Raw genomic sequence first — 27,213 nt, 5'->3', positions numbered from 1 at the left:
GCAATGTGGATAAAGGCGTAACCTTAAAAGTGTCAAAATGCAGTGCCTGTAAGCTGAAGCTTTAGGCGGGGGTTGTTTGGATAATACCAGTTCAGATGTGCCTCCTTTTACTTCATATGTAGGCCCATTGTTACTTGACAGACTATTTCACATGACGCGTTCCGAGCACTGACAGCACTGTGAATGCATGTGTTATCAGAAGAACGTGCACGAAGTGAAGGACCACAAGTTCATCGCACGCTTCTTCTGCAGCCACCGCACCGACTTCATCTGGTGAACAGTGTTTGTGCAATGAGAGATGTGACAATGGGAAGTTATCTATATTGTTATTTACTACTTTAATGACTGTATATCACCAGTATGATGGTTTCACAATGAGTTCAGCCTCTTTTCTGTCACCTTTAAGCAAATAACATTAGTTTGAATAAAATGCCAATGTATGTGACAATAGCAATAATGAAGGTTTCTAAAATTAGGTTTTACTCCTCTGGTAACTTTCTTTTGTACATATCTTATTAGATTAGACTTATTCTTTCGTTTTTAGCATGTTGTCTGTACATACTGCACACTTCTCAATTTTTAAAGGTGACTTTAGGTCTATTTTGTGTGTCCTTATTGCAAACGATGTGATGTAGGTCTCTTTTTCCAGAAATCACATGATACTGGCCACTTTTAAATAGCATTTTATAACTTTGGCTCCACCTGTTGGATGTTTTTTAGATTTTTAATTGAAGATGAATTTTACTTACTGTAGGCTATGCAATTTCAGTATGTGTGCTCATAACTGATTAGTGAAAGTAGTGGTGAGGTAATAAAGGCCACATCAGAGTTGTTGTTTTTTTTTTCATTCCTCTATTGTTGTCAAAATATAACATTCTTGTTCTCATAATGAAACCTAAACCGAGCATGTTATTGTATGCAGTGAATTGACAGTGTAGTATCTTATACAAGTGTGGAGCAGGTGGGAGATGTCTGTATTAAATGCTTTTGTTGCCAATGCAAGTGATTCAATGAAAAGGATTTTGAACAGTAGTAATCAGTCAGGGTCATGCATATGTTGTTAAAGAATAAACTGTAAACTTTGACAGAATATTGCACATTTTAATAATGTAATCACAGACTGAGTCCTTGTTAATAACCTGACCGATGACCCACCAGTGGGTTCATCACAAGCTAATTAGTGAACACACTGTTTGAGCAGTATGAGTCAGATAACATTTCACAAAAATCACATCTGTCAGGTTGAATGAGAACAAGCCTTGTTTATTGTTAATAAACTCATATCTTTTTTATGAGCCCTTTGTCAGTATCTGCCATCAGTTGCATCAAGACAGAATGAAGAATATATAATATATACACAGAATATGACATGAGAATATTCAGAAGACTAATCTTCTGATATTAAATATCTCTCTGTGGGTCAATTAATCGTTTTAAGATTTAATATCATATGTTGTTGCAAATTACATTCATGCAAATTAAAAGGGGGATATTTTATTGACAAATAAAATACAAGTGTTGCTCATCCAGTCTTTTGCTCTTGAACAGTAATTGCAAGGACAGTCCCCTTGGTGGTGCCTGGGGTTAAGTGTCTTTCTTTCTCAAGGGCACAATGGTGATTTTAGTGAACACTTGTTCATGGGTTGCTACTAAAGGGGTTTGAATCAGTTCCTATCATAGACCACTAGGCTTCAACCACAATGTTTGCATCAGATGCTGCTTGAAAGAGAACCGAAACATTTTCTGAGAAAAAAAAAACTTAAAAGAATTGCTACTCTTTCAGAAACAAACCTTTTAAAGTGCAAGTAAAAGTACAAGGTAAAAAAAAAAGTCAGTTTAAAATCAGTTCAAAAGCCAAACAAAGAAAAACATTTCTCAGGAATGAAAATATGCTTCTGTAGAAACTAAAGTTACCCCCCTTTCTGCACATATCATATTAGGGGGTGATTTGTTTGTACACAGGCACACAAAGCTATGAGCTGCTGTCATTTTTTAATAGAAAATTACAGCTTTGAGTGCCAACATTTTTCTGTAACAATTTGTCATCGACGTGACAGTTAAAAAAAAAAGAATACATGAGATGGCTTTGGGGGCTTTTCAAAAAAGACTGGTCTCTAAATAACCTGTAAGGTTTCTTGAGTTTTCATCAGAACCTAAGTTTCTGCAAAAAGTTTAAAGACTGCCCTCCAGTCTATCATGAGGGGGAAAGGGTATTTGAGGCACCTAATACATACACTGAAGTTTAATTTGTGACTGAAGAGTGGGGACAAAGATATTAAAGTAACTTAGTATTATCTAAACTGGTTTAATGAATTGAAAGGGTTGAAAGGGGAATTGGATTTCATGCCTGTTTTAATACTTTTGTATGGGCTCCTTTTAAGGAATTATAATAAATTACAGAACTGGTGTCACCTGACTCAGCAGGTTCTCTGGGTAAATAAAAACCATTCACACAAGTATTTCAATCTACATATTAAAAAATGAATAAATTAAAAATATGTACTTGAAATCTCATGGCTGACCAGACTGGGAGGGTTGTAACACTACTTTCATATGTATTTCTATTCAACCCACAAAGATTGCACAAAATCGGACAGTTTATACCATGACATGACATGACATAATTGCAAAAGAACATGCACTCACAGAATGTCAGTTATGTTTTTAGAGTCGTTGCCTAGTGTTTAATATCTTAGTTTTATTTTATATATATATATATATATATATATATATATATATATCAGTTCAGATTGTGGTTTTGAATTTAAATGTTTTGAATATGTTTAACATTTCAAATGAAAATGTTTCGCATTCATTTAGGTGATAGATACAGCAACTATAGTTGTCTTTTTAAAGGAAATTTGATTATGACAGTAAATCAGTCAAATTTTTCCCAACAGTTTTGGGATTATAACAACAGTGCTTCTTGTAGCTACTTTATGATTTTGATGATGTAAACACAGTAAACTTATAAAGCACATTTATGCATTTAGCAGAAGCTTTCGTCCAAAACAACTAGTTCAAGGTTTATACTTTACCAGTTCCTGCGTTATCTGGAAATCGAACCCATGACCTTATGGTTATTAGTGTCATGCTCTACTTTATAAACAGATATGCCTAAAACAAAATACAAAAACGCTATAGTATAGCATGCTATAATATTAAAATACAACAAAATATTAAAACAATACACTGAATAAATATTAAATGTCCACACAGTGAGGTTAACAACACAACATTCGATTCCCACGTAGCACACAGTGTTAATATTATTTTATGCGTCTTGGCGGAAAGCCACTGTGGTAAATGTTTGCAATGCGCTAAATCAACAAGTGTTGTGCATCTGGCGATCGTTCAGTCACCCTTCTAGTGACAGTTTCCTCGGAATTCGAATTCGAATTCTTTTTTTTTTTTTTTTTTTTTTGGACGGGTTTCTCAATCGGGCCGCCTTACTAAATGGTTTTTCTGCAGTCATTCAAAACGGCTGCACGGAGGGGGCGTGGTTACAGTCTCACTGACTGAAGCACCGCTGCTCGCGACAACAGTCAGCTGGGGAGAGACAGGCGTTTGCGCGCGCACGTGCCGACCAACCGGGAAGCGAAGCGAAGCGCAAGCTGAGCAAGACCCCGTACAACAGTACAAAGTCGAGGAGATTTCTACCCACTACATCCATTCCGTCCCCATCATGGCCGACCCAGAGGCTGCGGAGGGCGAGGGGGGCGCGCGAGGCTTCGCCAGGCAGGGCGCGCTGAGGCAGAAGAACGTGCACGAAGTGAAGGACCACAAGTTCATCGCGCGCTTCTTCAAACAACCGACCTTCTGCAGCCACTGCACCGACTTCATCTGGTGAGTATGCTGGAGGACACAAATGTGTTGTTGTATGTAAACGGCCGCGAATGGCACAGGTGACTCACTTGATGCTCGTGACGGGAAAAACAGTAAAGAGTTTGAACGCTCTCAGACATCCGCAGTGCTGTCAACACTGAACAAAGACGCCGAGCGCAGACGGAAAAGACGAGCGACAAGCGACAAGTCCAGCGCAATGTGTTTAGATTTCAGTGCGCGCGTGTTTATGCAGTTGCACATTTATTTAGGCTCTTCTCTTGTTGTAGTAACGATAAATGTAAACTGTCTATCAGGATAGGAGAAATCCCTCTCGTTATGATTAAGCCATCATCATCATCATCATCATCCTAGAGATGGATTTGGCGATTTTGCGGAATATGGCGCGCCTGCGCGTCTCGTTGCTGAGCGCAGAGGAATGCATCCAGATTTGGCTTCTGTGCTGTAATCTCTCACACAGTCTCGTCTCTTTTGCAGGGGTTTCGGCAAGCAGGGCTTCCAGTGTCAAGGTAAGTACTTTGGGCCTCCAAGAGAAATTTGAGTCTTTGCATTTTCTATGACTGCAACTGTTTATTTTCTGTTACATGACAGCCGCTTCACTTTTGAACGCAAGCGGTGTTGCAACTGTTCTTTCATTTCATTTGCTTGTGTTTGAGGAAGAGATACAGAGAAGCTTTTTGGTTTTCTAGTGGCGAGTTGAGGAAATTGAGAGTGACAGCAGTTGTTAGTTTTCACAGCCTACACTCACTGCAGTTTGTGACTATTTATACGGTTAATTCATATAAATTTATTTTGTATGAGCTTCTTACGCCTCCCTGACTCTTATGCTTACTTTTTCCTCCATATGGATCACATAATACATTTCATCATACATTTGTTTTCATAAAATCTGTTTTTCACATCTTTTCCACCATTGAGTATTTCCTTGGGTAGTTTGTTTCTGTATGGGCACATATCTTAAAGTTCAGCCGCAGCTGCACATTTGCACTATTATTTCCATTCCATACAAAAGCACTGCTAGAGAAAAAAGCATTTGTAATTGAATTGAACTTTCGTCTCTCAGCTTGGCATCACTGAGTATAGCCCTTGGTGACAACTTCCCCGTGTGAACTACAAACTGAACATTCAGATATGAAATACAATATTCAGGCACTGTTGCCATGAACGTCAAAGCCCAAACTGCAGTTATACTGGCATTTGGCAGCATTATTCTTTATACATCACCTCCTACTCAGATCATTAAAGGGCTGTTAAAAAACGCATCATCCACAATTACTACACTGCAGTGCTACTTTAATAAGATAGCATAAACATAGTAGGAGAAACCAGGCCTGGTCGTCATGCATTTTACAATGTTTTTCACTGAAGTCAACTTTAAAAAGCATTCAGATGACAAACGAACCACAGCTAATGTTAAATGAACTGCTTTGTCTATAGGTGAAATTACTTATGGACTAGGCAATTAGTCTTATTATCAAATCAAGATTCGCCACCTGTCAGAAAAAATGAAACCTTTTGTATCTTTCTGTTAAAATGTCAAATTGCTACAAGTTTTAAATGTTTTTCCAAAACATTTGGCTCACTGTAATGTGAATAATCTTTGATATTTAAGTAGTGACCATTATGCTAAGCATTAAGCTAAGCATTACAGTACAATTAATACACAGAAACTGTCATCTGTGTGTTTCAGCACAATGAGTTCTGTACAAATGGACTGCACGGCTTGTCTGCCGAAATAACACCTCGTTCCCATGTTTCCTGCCTCCACATGGTCTTCAACAAATTCTACATTTCTGGAATTGATTAACATATTTTATCACAGTTAGGGCTCCATCAATCCTCCATGGATCTTTATCTTTGCAATCTCTAATATTGTGTTCTGTAGTGAATTAGTTTTCTGATAGTTCGTCCCTCTGGCATCATCTAATGTATATGAAAGACTGCCAATATAAAATCTTTGCTCCGTTTTATAATCTAATGCCATTTTGTACAGTGTGTTGGCATGATATCATTTTTTTCATATTGCTGTAATGCACAGTCATACAAAAACTCCATCCATTTTGGCAGTTCTTATATTTACCAAGCAGAAAGACGTATTCACTCTGTTGATATATTTATAGTACTCCGCAAGGGCCAGACGGGTCTGCTGCTGATGCAGTGATATGTTAACAGTTAATGTTGATCATTTACTTAACACACACACACATACAAATGCGATCTCATGGGTTCTTTAAATTCCTGATGCAAATATTAATAGGTACATTTACATAAAAATGTAAAACACTAATATGAGTTTCACGTTTCATACTTGCCTCTTTTTATTTTTCTTGTAAGGGTTTGTAATTGGTAGAAGTGAAGGAATGAGAGTAGGTCAGAGCTGTGTGTCCCTGAACTGCTTCAGGTAACAAAGAGTTGTGTCTGATACCAGCACAACAGATATTTTGACCATTACATTTTACTGGCAAATACTTGCAGACTGAGAATGAGCTGAAGAGAGTGAGGTGGTGCATACAGATGATAATGCAAACAAGAAGTTGAAGTGAAGGCTACTACTGTTCACCCAAGACATTGCACAAAATGCTTGTATTAATGCCATTGCTAAAGCTACAGCCAAAAATAATGCTTTTTATGATGCCGTCACATTACTAATTCATCCATTAATGTCACTGCAAAACATGTACTTGTTGTGCTCCTGCGTGCATGTAAATCTATAAACCCAAGCAGGCAGGGTCATATTAGATTACACAGGCCTGAACAAGATGGAACAGGGCCAAAATGTGATGTTTGGAAAGGTAACAGTTACAGTCATTGTTTTTCATTTACATTATGATTCTTATCAATTATATGTAAGCTTACTACACTGAAAGTATTTCCATATTCTAGTGGTTGGGAACAGAGGTATCCGAGCCTAAAGTTTCTGTAAAATGAGATAAAAGAAAATGGAGATCATAATGGTTGTTGGAAGTTTTTTTTTTTTTACTTTGAAATCTGATACAACTCATTGCTTGCTTCCTCTTAACATATTGTGTTCCCTTCCATTTATTCTGCAAACTGTCTTTACTTTTTTTGTTTAAAAAAAAAAAAAGATGTGTTACTGGAAGTAGTGCAAAATTCACAACAGTGAGTAGTTGCCAGGGTTCTTCTATGTGGTTGCTAAATTGTTCTGAGTGGTTTTTTTTAAACCTTTAAAACCTGGTTGCTTACTAGCTTAAGTTTAAAGAGCCCATCCGTGAAGTCTCTCTATAATGTCCTGGTCTCTAGTTATGGCTTCGGTTCCTCCTTCAGTTCACTCATTTTTCTAATGAAGCTCGTCAGATCAGAAAACAGAGTGCCACTCAACAGACAATGACTGTGAAGTTAACAGTAATGTGCATGACTTCTACACTAATAGAACACTGGATGTTATGATAGTGACTGCTTGGAGAGTTTTAAAGGGACAGACAAACTGATATCAAGCCTTTGCTACAGAACCCCATCATCACTGACAGCATGAATCTTCTGAATCACACATCTGTAATGACTGGAGGGCAACAATTGAACACACATTTATAATTAATAATGACCTTGACTCTAATTATGATGCATAGCTGTGGGATTTAAGAGATTCCATAATTAATGTGTGTAAAGGCCTAGTTTCACCATTTGGTTTGTGTTCACTGTAATTCCTTTTGAGTAGTGACTGCTAGGCAAAGCATCACTAAGCATTTGTATAAAACCTTATCACTAAAGTTAAGGGTTCTCAGTAAATTTCAATGCTGAAACATTTGTTGTATGCTGTTGGATTTGATGAATGACTAATATTATAAACTAGTGCTTACATGATCAACTTGCATTGTCACACTTGTAGCATCATAAACAAACCCGTTATGTAAATATTGAATATATTTAATGCAGAAGAGAATACCGGAACGCGCTGATCCCATTTTAATCACTGAAGCTGTCATTGTATTGTGTTACACTGTTTCGAGCAACTGTTTGAGCTACACAAGCAGAGTTATGGACTCCTGCAGTGCTCTCAAAATAATCAATGAAGCTGTCTACATTGCCGTATATCTTATGTACTCTGCATCCACTCTTTGCGGATATCCAATTTTCATCTTCTTTTTTGTCCATGAATCCAAAATAATCCTTTTCGGTATTAAAGCTTCTGGTGTCAGATGATGATTTTGCACCAACATGCATTAGAGCTGTGTTCAACTGAATGCGTATCCTTTGAGCTCAAAAAGAAAAGGTACAGGATGTTTTTCTCTTCCCTTTTAAACATTGCCTGCTTATTTTCTATTCTAACAATACGTAATCATATGGTTGGGTTAACTGCATTCAGTTAGCAAGAGTTCTGAGAGCATTCCCTAGAAAGCTGAGAACTCAATTTTCAGTTTGTGCCAGTTAAACTTACATTGAACTTACACTGAAGGAGGGATCTGAGCCACATCTAGATTAATCCTAGAACATCTTAGCAACCACACAGCAATGTCCTTGCAATCATAACACCTGAGCATTGTGGCAGTTACATTTGCAAACACCTCTGTCATTTTCTTTATTTATCTCTAGTGTGTTGTATTTAAGAACATGGCCCATATTGTCCAGGAAGCGCAGGAGTAATTCAGGTTGTTATATTCACTTAAGCAATGAATATTTGTGACACTAATTTAAGGTACTACGGCAAGAGGTACAATGGTGGGCATTGGCTGCAAGCAGTGGATTAAAAGCTTTAAGTTTGGTAGTCCCTGTTCTTCTCCTGATTTAAGACTGCATTCACTGTGCAACAAAGGCAACTGCAGCTTTTCTGTCACTGCTGTGCCATATTTTAGTGTTTGAGATGAACCAAAGGTTGAACTTTTAGTGCAGGTTCAAACTTGCTCAGCTTCGAAAGCAAACATGTCAAAGACGTCATGGTGGGATTGTTTGTCTTATCTTAACAGTACACAAATACTGCGTAGGTGTGAACTGGCCAAGCTATGCCACTTAAGTTGCCTCTCGTCAAGAAAAAGTTTGAGATGACGTTAATGTGCCAAATTATATTTCAAGATGTCTATAACAGGACAAATATAATTTCTTTTAAAAAAAAAAAAGTAGGTTAGGGAGAAACTGTGATGTCCACAGGCAGGTTGAATTGTTGGGAATACTTAAAAAGTTAGTGTTGTACATAAATACATAAATGTAAATCAATACTTGAACGGCGGCTTTCTTTTTTATCCTCTGATGTCTTTGGTGAAATTTGGTTCATTTTACATGCTTTGTAGAAAATTTACATTTTAAAAGCCTTTCCACATTAACTACAGTTCAAAATTTGGGGTCAATAAGATTTTTTATCAAAAAAATGTTTTATTCCGTAGTAATCAATTCAATTTATCAAAAGTGACAGTAAATACATTTATGATATTACAGAAGATCATTTCAAATAAATGCTGTTCTTTTAAACTTTCTATTGATCCGATAATTCAAAAAAAAAAAAAAATGTTTTCAACCTTGAAGATTGCAGGAATAAATTATGCATTAAATTGTAATGAGAAAATAGAAATAGAGAAGTTATTAATGATATTACCGTTTTTAATGTATTTTTGTCAAATAAATCCAGCCTTGGTGAACACAAGAGGCATATTTCAAAAACGTCTAGTGTATATAATCACATGGCAAACATTGTACACAGTTTGCTAGATGAAGGAAGTCACACATCTCACCCCACTCCCCTCTACATGTTTATAATTGTGATATTGTCAAGAGTTAGACCGAGGGAGACTATAAACTTGACATTTAGTGGAGAGAACAGCTCCACACTCTTTAACCCTCAGGTCTTGTTGCTAGGCAACAGCTGACAGTTTAAAGAGGGAATGTCCTGGAATGCTTCTATAAAAAGAGGAAGGTTGTGCTGAGTAGAAGCGACTGTTTACATGAGAAGGGGAGATCCTTTAGCTTCAGTCTGGCCGCTGTGACTCAACCGTCCCTGTCGTCTCTGTTATGTAACGATGCATGTATTCTTGTGGCTGGAATGTCAGTGCATACCAGACTGTGGTTTCCAATACCCAGGTATTGATGTGTACACTGCCTGTCAAGTTTTGTGTGCGAAATGAACAGAAATGGCTTTTTTGTGAAACAGGTTTGCAGCTAAATCACAGATGGCAACAGTTGCCATTTGGGTTATCAACCTCATTAATAATTTGTCCAACAATACATATTTAATAGTCTGGTTAATAATGAATGTCAGCTCCCAGTGATTAAAGTCTGAAGGCCTGTGATGTTTTGTGTGGGTTTATCTGATTGTTGCATCTTTCTTTATGGTTGTCAGACCCGTTTGATTTGTCAGTAACATTTACAATTCATTATGCTTAAAAATATACTTCATATAAGCAAGTTATTTAGGCAGTAAGACTTTACAGTAAGGTCCCATTAGCTAATGTCAGTTAATACGTTAACAACACAATGAGCAAATATTATTTGTGAATTATGACTAGGCATGTTCTTGACAGGTAAATGGTCAACCATCATAACTATTCAAAGAATCTGATCTTTAACACCTGTAAAAAATATTCTAATAATGTATACAAACTGGACTCCTTGTTCCTCTACAACTACAGACGGAAAGCAGTGTTGACTGCATACTTCTTAATAATTAGACTTTTGACTTGTTTTGCAGGAAACATCCGAAACAAGACACATTTACAAGAAGTAACTCTGCAAATGATTTTTAGACTTTGGTGATAAGTGTATCTTGTTTTTCTGCACTAATCTTTAATTAGTTTAGGTTTAAAATATATGGGGAAAAACTCATATACTTAATTCTCAAGTAAAATGATCATGATTCAAGGATTTGTATATATTTTAACCATACAAATAAGACAAGGTTCAGGTTTCATCATTCAGTTCTGATCAGGGCTTAGCTGGCAAATTATCATTAGCGGTTTATGATTATAGGGTTTGATTGCCACACTGATAGACAGATTATAAAAAAGAGCAGATAAAAAAAAAAATAAATATAAACTTTTACTAAATATAAATATTTAAAACAAAACCTAGTAAGAACTAAAACTAAATAAAAACTTTTACTAAATACAAATATTTAAAACAAAACCTATTAAGAATGAAAACTTTAGAAAAATTGCAGTGTAGTAAAAAAACTTAAATTTTAAACTACTTTGTTAGTGTTATTGTTAACTTTCATAGTTGCAATAAAATGGATAAATATTTAGACTTATAGTACATTTAAATATTTACATGCATGTTTATATAAATATATACATGTTTAAACTTAAAAATTAGACCGAAATAAATTAAGTTAATGTATTAAAATGAAAACTGAAAATAGAAAAATATTATGGAAATATAAAAAATGAACAAATTATAAACCTACCATTAATACAAATTCTCAAACTTAAAATTTGATAAAAACTGAAAACATACAAATGGAGGGTTAATTCAAAACATTAAGAAATGTTATAAAGATACTGAAACAACACTGATGGATTGAGCTTTATTTGGACCCTTGAGCTGCCCTTAACTATGTCTGAAACAGATTGTATTAGATAAAACATATCTAACCACATGGCATCTGCAAACAATTTCCAGCGTTTACTCTGCACTAATGGAGCAACAAGTGACCAACCGTGTAGTTTATTACATTTACTATTTAACTGTTACATCCACATTTGACAACCAGAAAATTTATCTTCAGGATCGTTTTATCTTCATAGTCTTCATAGTAACTAGCTTAGCTTGAAAGTGTGCTTGTGCTGTCTTTCTGTAAAATATTGTGCACAATGATGGAAATGTTCAGAAATGTCCTAATGAAGTTCTCTCTCTTTCTCTCCCCCAGTGTGCGGTTTCGTGGTCCACAAACGCTGCCATGAGTTTGTTACTTTTTCATGCCCTGGGGCCGACAAGGGCCCCGCATCAGATGTAAGTAAAGCCACAAGCACTCGAAAACTCCCTCACCCACCCCCTTCTGGCTTCTCTTACGCCATCTTTTCTGATAGTGAAATACACTTCCGTTTCAGTTGAAGAAACTTCTTCCTGTGACTAAGCAGTACACACACACACTCACACACTTATGTAGACACACTGCTTGGTGAGCAGTTTAAATATTTATTCAACTGATGATGTACTTATTTTTAATGAAGCCTAACACTAATCATGTTCCTCTTGTGTTAGCTTGCATTATATTTTCACATGCAGACTGGGAGAGGCATCAGTTTTCTCTTCTCTAATCTCTATTTATAACCACGCATCCTCCCTATATGTGTAAAAGCAGGCGCACACAAGCACTTCCTGTGTTGTGCTTTGTTTCTGCGTTGCAGCCGATTATGTTTGTTTTCCGTGAATGATACTGTACTTCGCAAGAGATATTTGTTGCATCTCCGTTGTGTGATGCTGATGCGCAGGAAAGCTTGATTCTTGACACTTTCACCATTGACTCCATTACAGAAGCTTGAAGAACACCGAGAAGGTGGTGAATAAGTAGACCACTAACCACTGTTTTGGTTGAATCTGCACTTTGCACTTAATTAAACAAAGTAAAAGCAACTAAATTGTGTTTTTTCATATAGATGCATTTTATTAATCTTTGCTTTACATTATTTCTTTAGGTCTCCACATTGGCGCCCCCTAGCTGTAGGAATTTCTCATAAGATTTCATATAGTGCTGCAGAATTCTCTTCATTGTTTTTAAAATTCCCTCTTGTATATCTTGCTATCAGTTGCAGTTCTTGCTTTTTCAGTTATGTGGGTGCATCTGACCTTTTGCAAGCTCCGTCCTCCTTGGTTATAGTTGCTCAGTCGCTTAAGTTTTGCTGAACTCCCTAAAGAATTAAATGGGGGATTTATGTTAATTCTTAGTCAAATGTTCTCAAAAATTTAATGGATATTATTTGTGCATGAGGTAGAATTTTTGTGCAAAGGTGCATTATTTTCTGCCATTTTTCTATGAGTCAAAAACTATAAAAAGCATTTCATTTTTTAAAATAAAATAAACGTTAATTGAAATAAAACATTTAAAAACTAATTTTATTTCAGCTAGCTGCCAATGCAAAATTTATTATCTTCGTTTAGTCTAACCTGGTATAAAATCTGAAAATAAAAATGAATAAAAAAATGAATAAAAAAATAACAAAATTACTAAAACTCTTAACTAAAATTCAGATAAAAATATTAAAACGATCAATTTATATCAATATTCAAAATATGAATAAAAACTAGTATAGTATCTCAGTGATACTGTGTTGGTGTAGGTGTTTCTTACATGTTTCTAATGATTTATTATGGTCACCTTCACTATTAAATGAATCTGTATGTAATGAAATGATTTCAAGCAACAGTGATTTCAGGCAGATATATCTGTTCTTTTAGATGTTTTGCATCTTCAGGTGGGTGTAGGAGCTGAAACATGAGTCAATTCACACCATGGCATGTACTTCTCGATTCATATAAAGATTTGAGAGAAGGAAAAAAAAATCTAAAAACAGCTTTATACTCTCACACATGTATGATTTTATTAAAATATTCTATTTTTATCTATTGATATGTTACTATATATTTAAAACCTATATGGACTATATACTTTTTCCGCTATACCTTGCATGACTGCATCTGTGTTTGCATCTGCATTATTGTAACCTACAGTTTAGTAATTTCACTCTTCTGTTGAGGAAGTTTTTTATTTTGATGATAAACTGTGTGTGTTTGTATCATAGGACCCTCGAAGTAAGCATAAGTTCAAGGTACACACATACTCCAGCCCCACATTCTGTGACCATTGTGGTTCTCTACTGTATGGGCTCATACACCAGGGGATGAAATGCGACAGTGAGTCTGAACCTGCACACACTCAACTATGAAAGCTCTGTAACAGTGACCTCTGCTGGTGTTGATCATGCATTACACAATCGACTGGTTGATCTGCTCCTCTGTTTGATCACTTGGAAATGATGCATGAAATGCAAATTGTTTATGTTCCCTATGAGACATTAAATCTGTTTACATAGATGTATTATATAAATATTCTATATAATGAAAAATAGCACCACTATAAACATACATAAAAAATTGTTGCATACATTTGAATCGTTCAGTTGTTTAAATCATTTGTGCAGTACATGCATGTGTAAAAACAGCTGTATATTTAGTGTTCGGTATGTTAGCGTGGGTGTGATCTTTGTTTGTCTATGTGTCCTTGTGTCTGCGGTGATTGTGGGCATTTCTGAGTAAGTAGAGAGTGAGAAACAAGCACCGCATGTGTAATGCTGTCAATCTAATTATGTGTGGTTTTCTGCAGCTTGTATGATGAATATTCATAAACGATGCGTGGAGAATGTTCCCAGCCTGTGTGGAACAGACCACACCGAGAGGAGAGGACGGCTGCAAATCATTGCTAGTATCACAAATAATGTTCTCACCGTGACCAGTGAGTTCCCACGCGCACACACACACACACACATTATATATATATAAGAACACCCTACAGTAACAACCACTCAGAGCAATGGCTCATATAATAACAACTCACAAAATAGCATAGTAAAGATATTTATAATGTTACAGAAGATTTCTATTTCAAATAAATGCTGTTGTTTTGATCTTTCTACTGATCAAAACAAATGATCAGTGTCACATACTTTTCAACTTAATTACAAAACAAAAACAATTTCGACCTGCAAACCATCTTAGACCAGTTTGTTTCCAACAGAGTTGACATGCTTTAATCCTGATTTATTTTGAGGAGGGATTTTAAACAATAGAATTAGGTATTGATATTAAATAATTAGTCTTGATTCTGTTCAGTTTATTTAGATGATGCTACATAAATAACAAGATTGGTTAATTGACTAAACATTTTACCCCCCCTGAAACTACTACAGCTACACTATCAGTGTGTGGATATTTAGTCCCAACATGGATATATAAAGGTTTTATCGATTTTAAAGAGAAACACTTCTAAACATTCTCCGTGCGCTGAATTTTAATGTGACATTTTAATAATTGGTCAGTAGCTTTTACAAACAAATGCTCTGGTAATAATTGACTTGCCTGGAGTAGTGAGGAAGGGCTTTGTTCAGAAACTAGAGAACCCACAGCGGTGCTAGTTTTGAATATGTAATGTTATAAGCAAATATCTTCAGTGTTCATTGTGTGTGTTAGTGCTGTTGTGGGATATATAATATATCAGCGGGGCAGAAAGCAAACGGTTTTTCTAGCTGAAAATTTCAGCTAAGCATGCAAACCATTACAGGAGTATTGAATGCAAATGCAATAATGGTGATGATTGCATGTTTTGGGCGTAGCCTAAAGAGGACTCCTAAGTCTTTGTGTCATAAATTTGGTAAAAAAACAAAAAATTGTCTTCATGAAGAATGCTTCTATCACTCAGTTTAAAAAACACACAGCTCGGCAAAAAAGTGTTTCTAAACGAGTCTGTGTTTTTCTCAGCTCTTTTTGCCTTGGGCAGAAACTCCATCCTCTGGAAACATGAGATCAATCCACCAACGATTGCCCCACATCCCATTCACACATCCATCAGCTCTCTACAGATACATTTAGAGGCCTGAGTATATAGATAGAAGTTTCCTACACTTTGCTGTTCATTTGCAGATTCTTTAGAATTAATCTGCTGATGACATTTTTTAAATATAGTAACCCCCACAACACCTACATCAAACAACCCTTAGCATCCTCCTACAAATACACAAACACCATCAAACAGGAAACCCCCGCTCCCCTCTCAAAAAAAATCATTGTCATAAAATCTACATATTTTTGAAAACTTAAACTTTGTTTTATTTCAGTTATTTGACAAGCCAAACTATTTAAGTTTTAGTAATTTTATGTGCTTTTTATTAGTTTTTGTTGTTGTAAATAATTCTGTTTTAGTAATGTTAGTTTTATTTATAAACTTTTTTTTTTTTCTTTTATTATTTAGGTTTTGTTTTTTTAAGTTAAGTAAATATATAGAAATATATAAATAGGATTGTATTACATAGAAATGTTTCAGGCAACAAAAACTATTGAACAACACAACAAAAGGAATAAAACTTAAAATAAAAATTGAAATGTACAAATAAACGCGAATTCAATATGTTAATAAATATTTCAGTAGTATACAAATAATACTAAAAATGTATCTCCTTTGAAATACAAATTACACCATTGAAGTACATATAATACTCCATCCATTGGGTTTCACATTTGATTTTTCCGTATTTTTTATTATAGTCAAGGAAGCTCGTAACTTGGTGCCAATGGATCCAAACGGCCTGTCGGATCCATACGTGAAGCTTAAACTAATTCCAGACCCAAAGAGCGAGAGCAAGCAGAAGACCAAAACCATCAAGTGCTCCCTCAATCCTACCTGGGACGAACACTTCAGCTTGTGAGTGGCAAATCAGTCGAGGGCATTCATTTGTGTGGAATGGATATGGATGTTTGTTTCACATGTGCAATGTGTGTTTCCATCTCCGTGTTACTATAGTAACCTCAAAGATACAGATAAAGACAGGCGTCTGTCAGTGGAGGTGTGGGATTGGGATCTGACCAGCAGAAATGACTTCATGGGGTCGATGTCTTTTGGCATCTCTGAGCTGCTGAAACAAGGAGTCGACGGATGGTGAGCACTACCAGATACCTCCTACACATGAGACCTCAGCGCTCGAGGATTGAGAGCATCCTCTTCATCTGTTTGGATTGTAGGTTTAAATTGCTGGGCCAAGAGGAAGGGGAGTATTTCAACGTTCCAGTTCCACCAGACGGAGAGGAGGGCAATGAAGAACTGCGGCAGAAATTTGAGGTGAAATCCACGTCTCTTTTCATTAGTATTCACACTCTCTTTTTTTTTTTACTTGTATCTTTCTGACAGTATTCTGATTTTAATTTACTTTTTTAAACTCTCCAGAGAGCCAAGATTGGCCCTGGCACTAAGAATACAGATGGCTCTTCAAAGAATGACATCTCCAAATACGATGCCAATGGCAACCAAGACCGCGTCAAGCTCTCAGACTTCAACTTCATCATGGTGCTGGGCAAAGGCAGCTTTGGCAAGGTAGGACACACCATTCATGCATGCACACACACATCCTCGTTTACACACACAGTAGTGTTAGTGTAAGGTCTGCCAAAGCGAACATGGCTTACTTTTTGCGATTAAATGCAGTTACCGTATTTTCCAGACTTTAAGTAGCACTTTTTTTCATAGTTTGGCTGATCCTGCGACTTATTTATCAAAATTAATTTGACATGAAGAAATGACCAAGAGAAACCATTACCATCTACTAGGGGTGTAATGGTACGTGTATTCATACCAGACCGTTTCGGTACAGGGCTTTCGGTGAGGTGCACGTGTGTACCGAATGACCGAATGCAATATTTTTTGTGTGGAACATATACATTTTCGTGTTTCCAAACGAACATATTAAGTGGCGGATGTCTCTGTGTTCAGCGCAAATCCCGCTCTGCAGCTGATTCTAAGGCCGGTGACACACTGGCTGCATGGCGTGAGCGTGGCGTTTCTGCTGCGTTTCAGTTGCGTGGCAGCTGCATCGCGTTTTCTGTGTCTTTACACACCAGAATCGTGCCTGACGCCTTTTGTAGGTGACATAGAGGGAGACCGCCGACAGACCAGGATCTTGTCTTTAATATAAAGACTTTACTTTAAATATAAAGCCTACTGATAAACGACACCGTCAACAGTATTGACGGCAAAATAGACTACGTATGTTTGACAGGTGCAATATGCCAGTGTGTCACCGGCCTAAGGTTTTCAAAAGGCATCACGCAAGTGTGAACATCACTACAACTAGGGAAAAAAACGATTGTGACTCAAACGCAGCTCCCATCGCCATTTAAACAGACCTTTGCTCTTAATTCCGATCGGTCCTACGCACTAACGAAACTGAGCAGGTCCGAAAATGAACCGAACTGTGACTTTAAAACCGAGGTACATACTGAACCGTGATTTTTGCGTATTGTTAGACCCCTCGCGGCTGTAGACGGTACTGTTTTCATTATGGTTTATTGTTAAACCATATTAGAATGATTTGTCTGATTTCTGAAGGATCATGTGACACTGAAACCTGGAGTAAGGATGCTGAAAATACAGCTTAGCTTACAGCATAGGAATAAAATACATTTTAAAATAAAATGCGTTCCTGTAGCTCAAGTGGTGGTAGAGCATTGCGTTGGGGTTCAATTCCCCGGGAACACATGATAGGTAAAAATTGATAGCCTGAATGCACCGTAAGAAAACCTGCTAAATGCATAAATTAAATGTAATTTAAAAAATAATTAAAGTTATTTTAAATCGTAATAATATTTCTAAATATTACTGTATTTTTGATTAAATAAATGCAACTATGCTGACCATATGAGACTTTAAAGATGGTTAGTATTCATAAAAAATGTTATTTTTAAAGACTGGTTGAATAGTCTGAAATTGAAAAAACAAAAACAAATCTCTGGTAAATAACTGGTTATTTATTTATAAATTATATCCATACGAAATATTAAACAAAACGTAATGCCATTTGTAGGCTTTGTATAATGTAATATCAATATCATAAAATCAGTCATACATAATTGCTCAATAAATTAGGAAACTTCTTTCAGAATAATCATGTTGTCTTTCTGCAGGTGATGCTGGCCGAGTGCAAGGGCTCCGATGAGCTGTACGCAGTCAAGATCCTGAAGAAGGATGTGGTCATTCAGGATGATGATGTGGAGTGCACTATGGTGGAGAAGAGGGTTCTCGCTCTCTCTGGCAAACCACCCTTCCTCACCCAGCTCCACTCGTGCTTTCAGACCATGGTACACATCACACTCTCTGTACTAAGCAGATCCACATACATATAAAAACCACATTATAAACCTATGATCAGTCGTGTTGTTGCTGTTTGTAGGACCGTCTTTACTTTGTGATGGAGTACATCAACGGCGGAGATTTGATGTATCAGATACAACAAGTGGGAAAATTTAAGGAACCCCATGCTGTGTATGTATTCACTACTAAAACAAACACAAAACAGTTAAAGGAGGATTTTTCATTGGTTAAAATTATACATTTAATTATTGATTGCACAAAATCATATTCTAGATTATTATTTTAAGACTGGACTAATGGCTGTTAGAAATGCAGCTTTGTCATCACGGGAATAAATTACATTTTATTATTATAGATACATAATTTATATCTATATTATAGATATATTAGTCTTTTATATTTTTTATTTCACAAAATCTTTCAGAAACATTACAAAAGCTTTCAAAGTGTTTTAAAATAAGACTTTATTTAACATATATCAATAAGAGCAAAATTCGTAGTCATCGATTATGGTTATTGATGCATTTTAAATATTATTGCTATGCCACGCTCACCAGACAAATTATTGTTATTTAGATTTATACATGAGTCAGATCAATAATAATTTTTTTTTACCATCAGGTTCTATGCTGCAGAAATTGCCATCGGCTTGTTCTTTCTTCATTCAAAGGGCATTATTTACAGGTGAAATGATTGTTTACTTGTGAATCTAAGCATACAAATTAAATGCAACGATCACAGTATTTAATAATCCATTATAATAATACACAAAGATGAAGAATAATACAAATATTTGTCAATATTTTACAAATAAATCTATTAATGATGTAAATTGTCCCTCCAATTAGTTTGTCATATTTAAAAATAATAATAATAATAATAATAATAATGAAAAGTAATTATTTAGTAAAGAATCATATTTTTGTCAGAACAAATATTTCCTAATGCGTGTGTGTGTGTGTGTGTGTGTGTGTGTGCTGTTGCTCTTTGTTTTCTGGGTTGGTATAGAGATCTGAAGCTGGATAATGTGATGTTGGACGCTGAAGGCCACATTAAAATTGCAGATTATGGCATGTGCAAGGAAAACATGTTTGATGGGGCCACAACCAAAACCTTCTGTGGCACTCCAGATTACATTGCCCCAGAGGTGTGTGTGGATATATGAGTGTGTTATGTTATCACACTTATGTTAGATTGCACGAGGCATATATATATGCTTTCCTGTGTTACAGATCATTGCATATCAGCCGTATGGCAGGTCTGTCGACTGGTGGGCTTATGGAGTTCTCCTCTATGAAATGCTGGCTGGACAGGTAAACTAATGCCACCTTCTCATTCTGGGTCTAAATTCAGAGCCATTGTCAGAAGTGAGTATGTGATTGTGGTAGATGCAATGATGCCAGTGTGCTTCCTCTTCTTTAGCCACCTTTTGATGGTGAGGATGAAGATGAGCTTTTCCAGTCCATCATGGAGCATCATGTGTCTTACCCCAAATCCATGTCCAAAGAAGCAGTGGCTATATGCAAAGGGGTAGGCGACACCCAAACACACTTTTTATACATTCTTGACTATGCTTGCATACACTAACAGACACCATTACGTGTTGGCAGCTGATGACCAAGCATCCAGGGAAGCGTCTGGGCTGTGGACCGGAGGGAGAGCGAGACATTAAGGAACATGCTTTCTTCCGCTACATGGACTGGGAAAAACTACAAAATAAAGAAGTTCAACCTCCCTTCAAACCTAAAGCAGTAAGTAATAATGCAGCGGTTTGTTTTGTGTGTGTTTTATCAAGTGGTTGCATTGTAGCACATGGCAATAAAATACTATCCTTTTTACACTTTTCTTGTTCTTAGTACATGTGATGAAGAATATCTTCATTATTTGTGTGTCTTCATTTTGTAGTGAAGATTTAGTGTATGTGGCCAAGATGCTGTGGTTCCCAAATGCTCAGTGCAGGAAGTAAAGCGTCACTTCATGCTCTGCTGTTAAACCACAAAGATAATGAAAACACAAATATGAGAGGCACTGAATTATTGCTTTCATATTTAGACTCAAATTCTGCAGAAAACTGTAATGGATCATTTTAAGAATTTTGCAGGTTGACTCAGGATGTAGATATAAAGTGACCCAAAAACGTATTCAGACACTTAAACCACACTGAAAGATATCATTGTGTTCATTTTAAATGCACAAGCACAATTTTCAATGATAAAATGTTGCATATGCTGTTTTAAAGCTGACCAGCTGCTTTGGCTGAACAATGTGCAAGTGATTAATGGAAATGCACTGCTTATCTGCCAACATCTGCATCACTTAAATGAATTCATATTCATGACCCGAGCTGTGCCTAGCTCAGAATGTGCACTGTGCTGCTGAACAACAGAAGAAAAGTCATCTTGAATTAAAATCACAAGATGTACAATGTACAAAATGTTAATGTACAAAAAAAATACATATATAGTTTAGTTTAGTAAAGTAAATATTTAGTATTACATCATCAGTAAAGTAATATATATATTACACACACAGCACAAAATCATTTAATTTTTTCAAATGCTTTTTAAAGAAGTAGTATTTTATGATTATCAGGAGGACTATACTTATTTGATCAAAATATAGAAAAACAGTAAAAAAAAAAAATATATATATATATATATATATATATATTTATTTATTTATTTATATTTATATATATATATATATATAGAGAGAGAGAGAGAGAGAGAGAGAGAGAGCGAGAGAGATACCATTTCTATTTTATTTTGATATGTTTTATCCCTGTGATTGCAAAGCTGAATTTTCAGCATCATTACTCAAGTCTTCAGTGTCACATGATTTACAACAAAGTTTAGGTCTAATTATTAAACTGACAACAATGCTAGATATTTGTTTCTGAGCTTTCAAATGGTATCTGGAATGATTGTATCCATGGCAACTAGACATTTGAAATCACATGGAGAGAGGCTGATGAGATTTTTAATGTGTATCCCACTTTTCGGATCATTCCTAAGCCCCTGCTGTTAACAGCTTGCACATGAGTATTCTAACAGGTTTGATTTAACTGATTAATTTTGAATTCTTCATGATAATTCTATATATGCATAGATCTCCATTTAACAGTGCTGCCTGATTCAGGTTAAGGTTAAGTCGTCGTCTTGTTTTGTTCTTTAAAGTCTATATTTCTGATAATGCATTTGACTGTGGGCTGATTGGCCAGTTATAGCAAGCCCCGCCCCACATAATTTTGCATTGAGGATGTGTGAGGTGATTTCAAAGAATAAACATTTAAATATTCAATTTAAAACCCATTCACAGGTAAGTGATTTGGATACCTTGTTTTCTCACAGTCACTGCTCTTCACCCTCTCACTTGGAATTGTCTAATTCCACAGATCACATTTTTCTGAATGCTGCACATTCATCTCCTGAAAACTAAATGTTTTTTTTTAATGTGTTGACGTCTTGCAGCACAACAATTAGCAGCATCAGAAATAATGTTTCTAATGCAGAAAATGATGTGCATGAAATGTTTTGCTCAAACGAGAGTAGGAAGGTGTTTGACTGACAGTATGTGCATTTATTTTAGTTATGCAAAGTAGGTATGTGCTCATCATTTTCTATCATTACAAATTCACTCAATTAAGAGTTACTATACAAGAACTGTTAATTTTATCAGACGTCTCAATATATATTTTTTCAGTTATTTTCCCAAATTTGAAGCTTCCATTTGTCATTAATTCTTCATTTGTTTGCTCACGCCGTACCATCATTTTCCCATCCCACATCTCTCTTCTCTCGTCTTCTCCACAGTGCGGTCGAGACGCAGAGAACTTTGATCGTTTTTTCACCCGCCATCCTCCCGTCCTGACCCCTCCTGACCAGGAAGTGATTCAAAACCTGGACCAAGATGAATTTCAGGGCTTCTCGTACATTAATCCAAATTTTGCATCTGTGAAATCCAAGTAGCCAGTTTTAGCCAAGCTCAAAATAGGGACCAATGAGATTACAGATCTTCAAAATTAGCCAATGAGAGAGTTTGGCCAGATTGATGGACGTAGTTTTTGATTCATATTGTTCCTTCCTGCTTATTATATTTTGTTTGATTTAAAAGGATCATGGAAAGAGATTAACTTTACCTTTGTAAAAGAACCTATAAGGAGTGTATTTGTGGCAGCCTTGCGAGATTCTGACTATTTGATGCTTATATATCATAGACTGTAGTTTTATAGATTTAAAAAAGAATAAATCCAGTGTTATGGACACATTTCACCCCAGATATTATATATATATGAGAATTTAAGAAAAAAAAAAAAATGCACTCAAATGCACTCAAATGTGATAATGTGACAACACAACAAGATTGGAATTGTTTTAAAAATAGGCTTAATTTTATTTATTATCAATTTGTTTCTCATTATTTTCTTTTCATTTTGGGGTGAAATGTGACCTAGACCTGTCCTAGAGGTTTTGTGAGATTCACTCATTGTCTCGGATCAAGCATATCTTTGGAATATTAAATATAGCTGTCAAATCTATCTTTCTCCCCACATGCAAACGTGCACACAAAGTCCATGCATCTCAGATGAACCATTTACTGCTTATTGATCAGGATGTTTACTGGGTCTCACCCCATTTTAGTGCTTTTTTCGGTTGGGTGTTGTACGTGTGTTTGTGTGAAACTGTGCCAAGTCAGAGAATAAAGTTTAAGAGCTGGTCATGCAGCGTGTAGTTTTCCAACCAGAGCTGCTTGGATACTCATAACCACATCCTTAAACCAACTGGATGTGATCGTGATGTGACTACAACAACTTAATTCCAGACATGATGATGATGTAACTACTTACAAGAGCATATCTTTTATGTCATTATTCTGCCAAATCTGTGATGTATGACTTGTTATCTGTGCCTGGCAGTGTTTGGATCAAATTACTGTGAAACTGTGGACAGACTGTTTCTATAGAGGAAAATATATGAATATGTATTTGGAATATATTCATGATTTTTGTATGTCTATATTTTGTTTCTTCTCTGTGTTTATTCTCGCATACACAACCAGTGCCGAAATGTAGTCTCTGAATACTGATATTTTAGGATATATTAAATATGGTTAATAATATGCCCATTTTTGTTTTGATCATTGATCATACATTGACATTAACATGTAAAAAATCAGCAATTAATATCAGCATATATATATATATATATATATATATATATATATAAAACACGTATTAGGTGATCAGTAAGAAAATGAATTCTTGTATGCTTACCAAGGCTGCATTTATTTGATCAAATATACAGTAAAAATCTAATAAATCATTCTAATATTCAGATCTGTTGCTCAAGAATCAAGTTTTGCTGTGGAGTTTTCTGTGGAAACCATGATGCATTTTTTAAAGAATCTTTCATAGAAAGGTTTATTTGAAATGTTTTGTAATGCATAGTTTTATTTGTCACTTTTGATCAATTTAATGCATCCTTAGTGGATACAAGTAAATAATTTATCCTTTGCAAGTACGCCAACTGACTAGTCTTAAAAAATCAGCTACCTGCAAAACAACCATAAGCAAACAGCAGATCCGTATGTGTACAAAAGGAGTGTTTCGTGTGTAATTGTGCGTTTGGACTTCTGGGTCTCGTGAGGATGTGATGCTCCAGTAATTGAGTAGTTACAGGGACCAGACTCTCATGAAGTACTTCTCTCCAAGGCCCTTGTTCTTGAGCTGGTTTGGGCCTCTAGCAGAAGGTAGGACTTTGTCTTGATTGTCCTCTGTCTTGGATTGAACGGGCATTGTGGTGTCTCTTTGTTCCTGGTTTATGTGTTTAGCAGAACTTTGAGCTGTTTGTCTCCAGTTGGTGGCTGGACTTTAATGTCCAAATGTTCATCTCATTCTCAATTTTTCAGACATTTATGGTCTAGTTTGTTCTCCTCTGTACTGTCCCTCCATGTTATTTGTGATTTAATTCGGCTTCCTCCGGACTGACTCTTGTCTTGAGTTTTTGATTCTGATGTAACTTCAAGCTGTGTGTTCCTCTTCATCACGTTCCTCTTGGTCTTTTTAGCTGTTTCTGACTTTTATTCTCTGTGATGTTTTCATGTTGTCTTGTCTAATTTAAAGTCAACATAAAATTAAAATGGATCCTATTTGCTTTCTTCATGCATGTTTCAGGTGATTTGGTATATTTTGTCTCCGTAATTCATGATCAACTTTTTTCTGCTGATGTCACCAAGGCTTTGAGGGCTATTGGATCTTGTTAACTTATCAGCATTTTTCATGGACAGTTTCCAGTGGACAAATTCAAGTTTTTCATGTTGAATATCCTGCTTATCACAGAAACAGACCCCACTGTGAAAGTAAAATAGGTTTCAAATGCAATTTTGTGTTGGCTTTTTATTGCATTGCTGCTAGTATTGAACTGATCTGTAATGCAAAATGCCAACAAAAACCTTTGCTGAAGATGTGGAAAATTTGTGTTGGTGATAAGTTTTAAAAATAATTAAATAATAATAAAACATTTTAGAAATGAAAAATTAGACAGTGAGAAAAAGTGCTAACGTCACAATGAGTGTAGTAATGTACAAAAAATAACTTATATTTTCAACATTTGTTAACATCCATGTACAAATATTCATATACAGTAATTAATGTTAATTTATACAAATTAATGTTCAAATTTACATTATCATTTAAAACTTTTGAGTCTGTAATATATTTTTTTAAAGAAATAAATACTTCTATTCAGCAAGGATGCATTATATTGATAGAAATCAATAGTAAAGACATTTATAATGTTACAAAAATATTTTTATTTCAAAGAAATGCTGCTCTTTTGAACTTTCTATTCATCAGAATCCTGAAAAATATTAAGCAGCACAATTTTGTGACTCTAAAGACTGGAGTAATGATGCTGTCAATTCAGCACTGCATCACAGGAAAAAATACAGTTTTTCTTTTTTTTTCTTTTATTAAAAATGTTATTCAATCTTACCAACCTCAAACTTTTGGACAGTAGTAACTGTATGTAATTAACTAATGTAAGCATGTAGAGACTTACTGTATTGTGATGTTATCAAAATTTTAAAAACTAAAACAAGTAATATCCTTGATTTTTAACACCTTGAGTTCAGGTCACTAGTTATATTCTCCAACTTTTTATACCAAGTACCACCTCAGGGAATATTTGGCTCTAAAATTACCACCGTAGTGAATAACATTCAAATACAGTAGAGAAGGCCTAACTATTCAACAGTTCTGCATAGTTAAAAAACAAGCTGGTTTTATTCCTATTTAGAATATGTATTGTTGTCAGCCACTTTAACATTGCAAATACATAGTTTGAACATTAACACTGCACTGTGCTTACAAACAGGTAAATAAAACACTTTAATACATTTTCAATTAAAATGTGTTGTACCTAAAAGTTAAATTAAAACTGTACTGCACTTAAATAAAAAACATTAATTTATACTTAATTTAGTGATTCCTCTGGTTACCACACTTTTTGAGAACCACTGACCTAGACTATTAGTGACATATGCGAAAAATTATGCACACTCATGGTCACACTCGTAACACTCTTTCTCTGTTTTTATTTCAGAAAAATCGTCGTGACGTGGGGAATTTTGACAAGGAGTTCACCAAGATGCCGGTTGAGCTGACACCAACAGATAAACTCTTCATTATGAATCTGGACCAAAATGAATTCCAAGGCTTCTCCTACACCAACCCTGAGTTTGTCATTCAGGTTTAACACCAAACTCCAGTTGATTGCTCCATACAGGTGTGAGAGCAGGACTCGCTCGCTCTTATTACCCAGAAAGCATTGTTTTGTCCCTGTGCCATCTTGATTGTCCTCTCTCTTCACCTGAAACAGCACAAACCCAGCAGGTTCATACAGGACCAAACCAGGACTATCCTCAGTCTCAACCAAGGCCTCAGAAACACTGAAATGAATTCGCCAGAGGAGAGAGAACGGTTATAAAAGAGTGTATTCATAGTCTCCATGAGAATGTCTTCTGTTTTCATCTCCATGAGAATTATCCTACCTCTTTCTTTTATACATTCTCTCCATAGATTCAGTCAGCTTTTTCCTGCAGCCCCTCATTTCCAAATGAATTAGCCTGACAACACTAATGAGCTCATTAGGCCTTCCGCAACCTTGAACCGTTTAAGTTACAATCTGCTCTAAATTAGTAAAGCACTTTGGTATAAAGTTGAGTTCCTGTGCATCAGTGAGTGATAGATAAGCACTTCTTGCTAGATGTTTGTTTAAATGGTTGATATCTGTCAGCTTGGTCTGAGATTCTCAGCATTACAGCTAAACACATCCATATGGCCTTTAGTTTGCTCCCGGCATAATGGCTTCTTTGTGTCATGATAACTTAAGGGGGAAAACATAAGACAACAGAGTCGATTTATGAATTGGCTAAAGCTTTGAAAATCATAATTTTACATGAAAATGGTTTACATTTGTGATCCCAGAAATATGTTGATTGTTTCCCTTCATTGCTGATCAGTTTGAATCTGTGCTAAAACAGTCTTAAATCAATTAATGAGCTTAACTGTGAGAGCC

The 27,213-nt window shown here is 35.7% G+C and overlaps 1 protein-coding gene across 3 annotated transcripts; it reads left to right on the top strand.

Annotated features, from left to right (window-relative positions):
- The first annotated feature begins 10 nt into the window (after positions 1-10).
- On the top strand, positions 11-27,213 carry LOC113044532 (protein kinase C beta type-like). 3 transcript variants are annotated; one of them, XM_026204609.1, is made up of 17 exons: positions 11-273; positions 4,321-4,352; positions 11,654-11,736; positions 13,527-13,638; positions 14,108-14,236; positions 16,042-16,198; positions 16,298-16,432; positions 16,516-16,612; positions 16,718-16,864; positions 18,451-18,624; positions 18,717-18,808; positions 19,259-19,321; positions 19,646-19,784; positions 19,870-19,950; positions 20,060-20,167; positions 20,248-20,388; positions 22,450-23,652. In XM_026204609.1, exons 1-17 carry the CDS (start codon positions 188-190, stop codon positions 22,603-22,605), a joined length of 1,932 nt encoding a protein of 643 aa, XP_026060394.1. In that variant the 5' UTR covers positions 11-187; the 3' UTR covers positions 22,606-23,652. The 3 variants fall into 3 exon arrangements, with proteins under 3 accessions (XP_026060394.1, XP_026060395.1, XP_026060393.1); XM_026204610.1 differs by lacking the exons at positions 11-273; positions 22,450-23,652 and adding exons at positions 3,498-3,846; positions 26,239-27,213; XM_026204608.1 differs by lacking the exon at positions 11-273 and adding an exon at positions 3,501-3,846 and having other exon boundaries at positions 22,450-23,757.

Source organism: Carassius auratus, chromosome 26 (assembly GCF_003368295.1).
Source record: "Carassius auratus strain Wakin chromosome 26, ASM336829v1, whole genome shotgun sequence".
NCBI classification, from domain to species: Eukaryota; Metazoa; Chordata; class Actinopteri; order Cypriniformes; family Cyprinidae; genus Carassius; species Carassius auratus.
The sequence above is the reverse complement of the archived record's forward strand: the minus strand, read 5'-3'. Positions and strand labels throughout refer to the sequence as shown.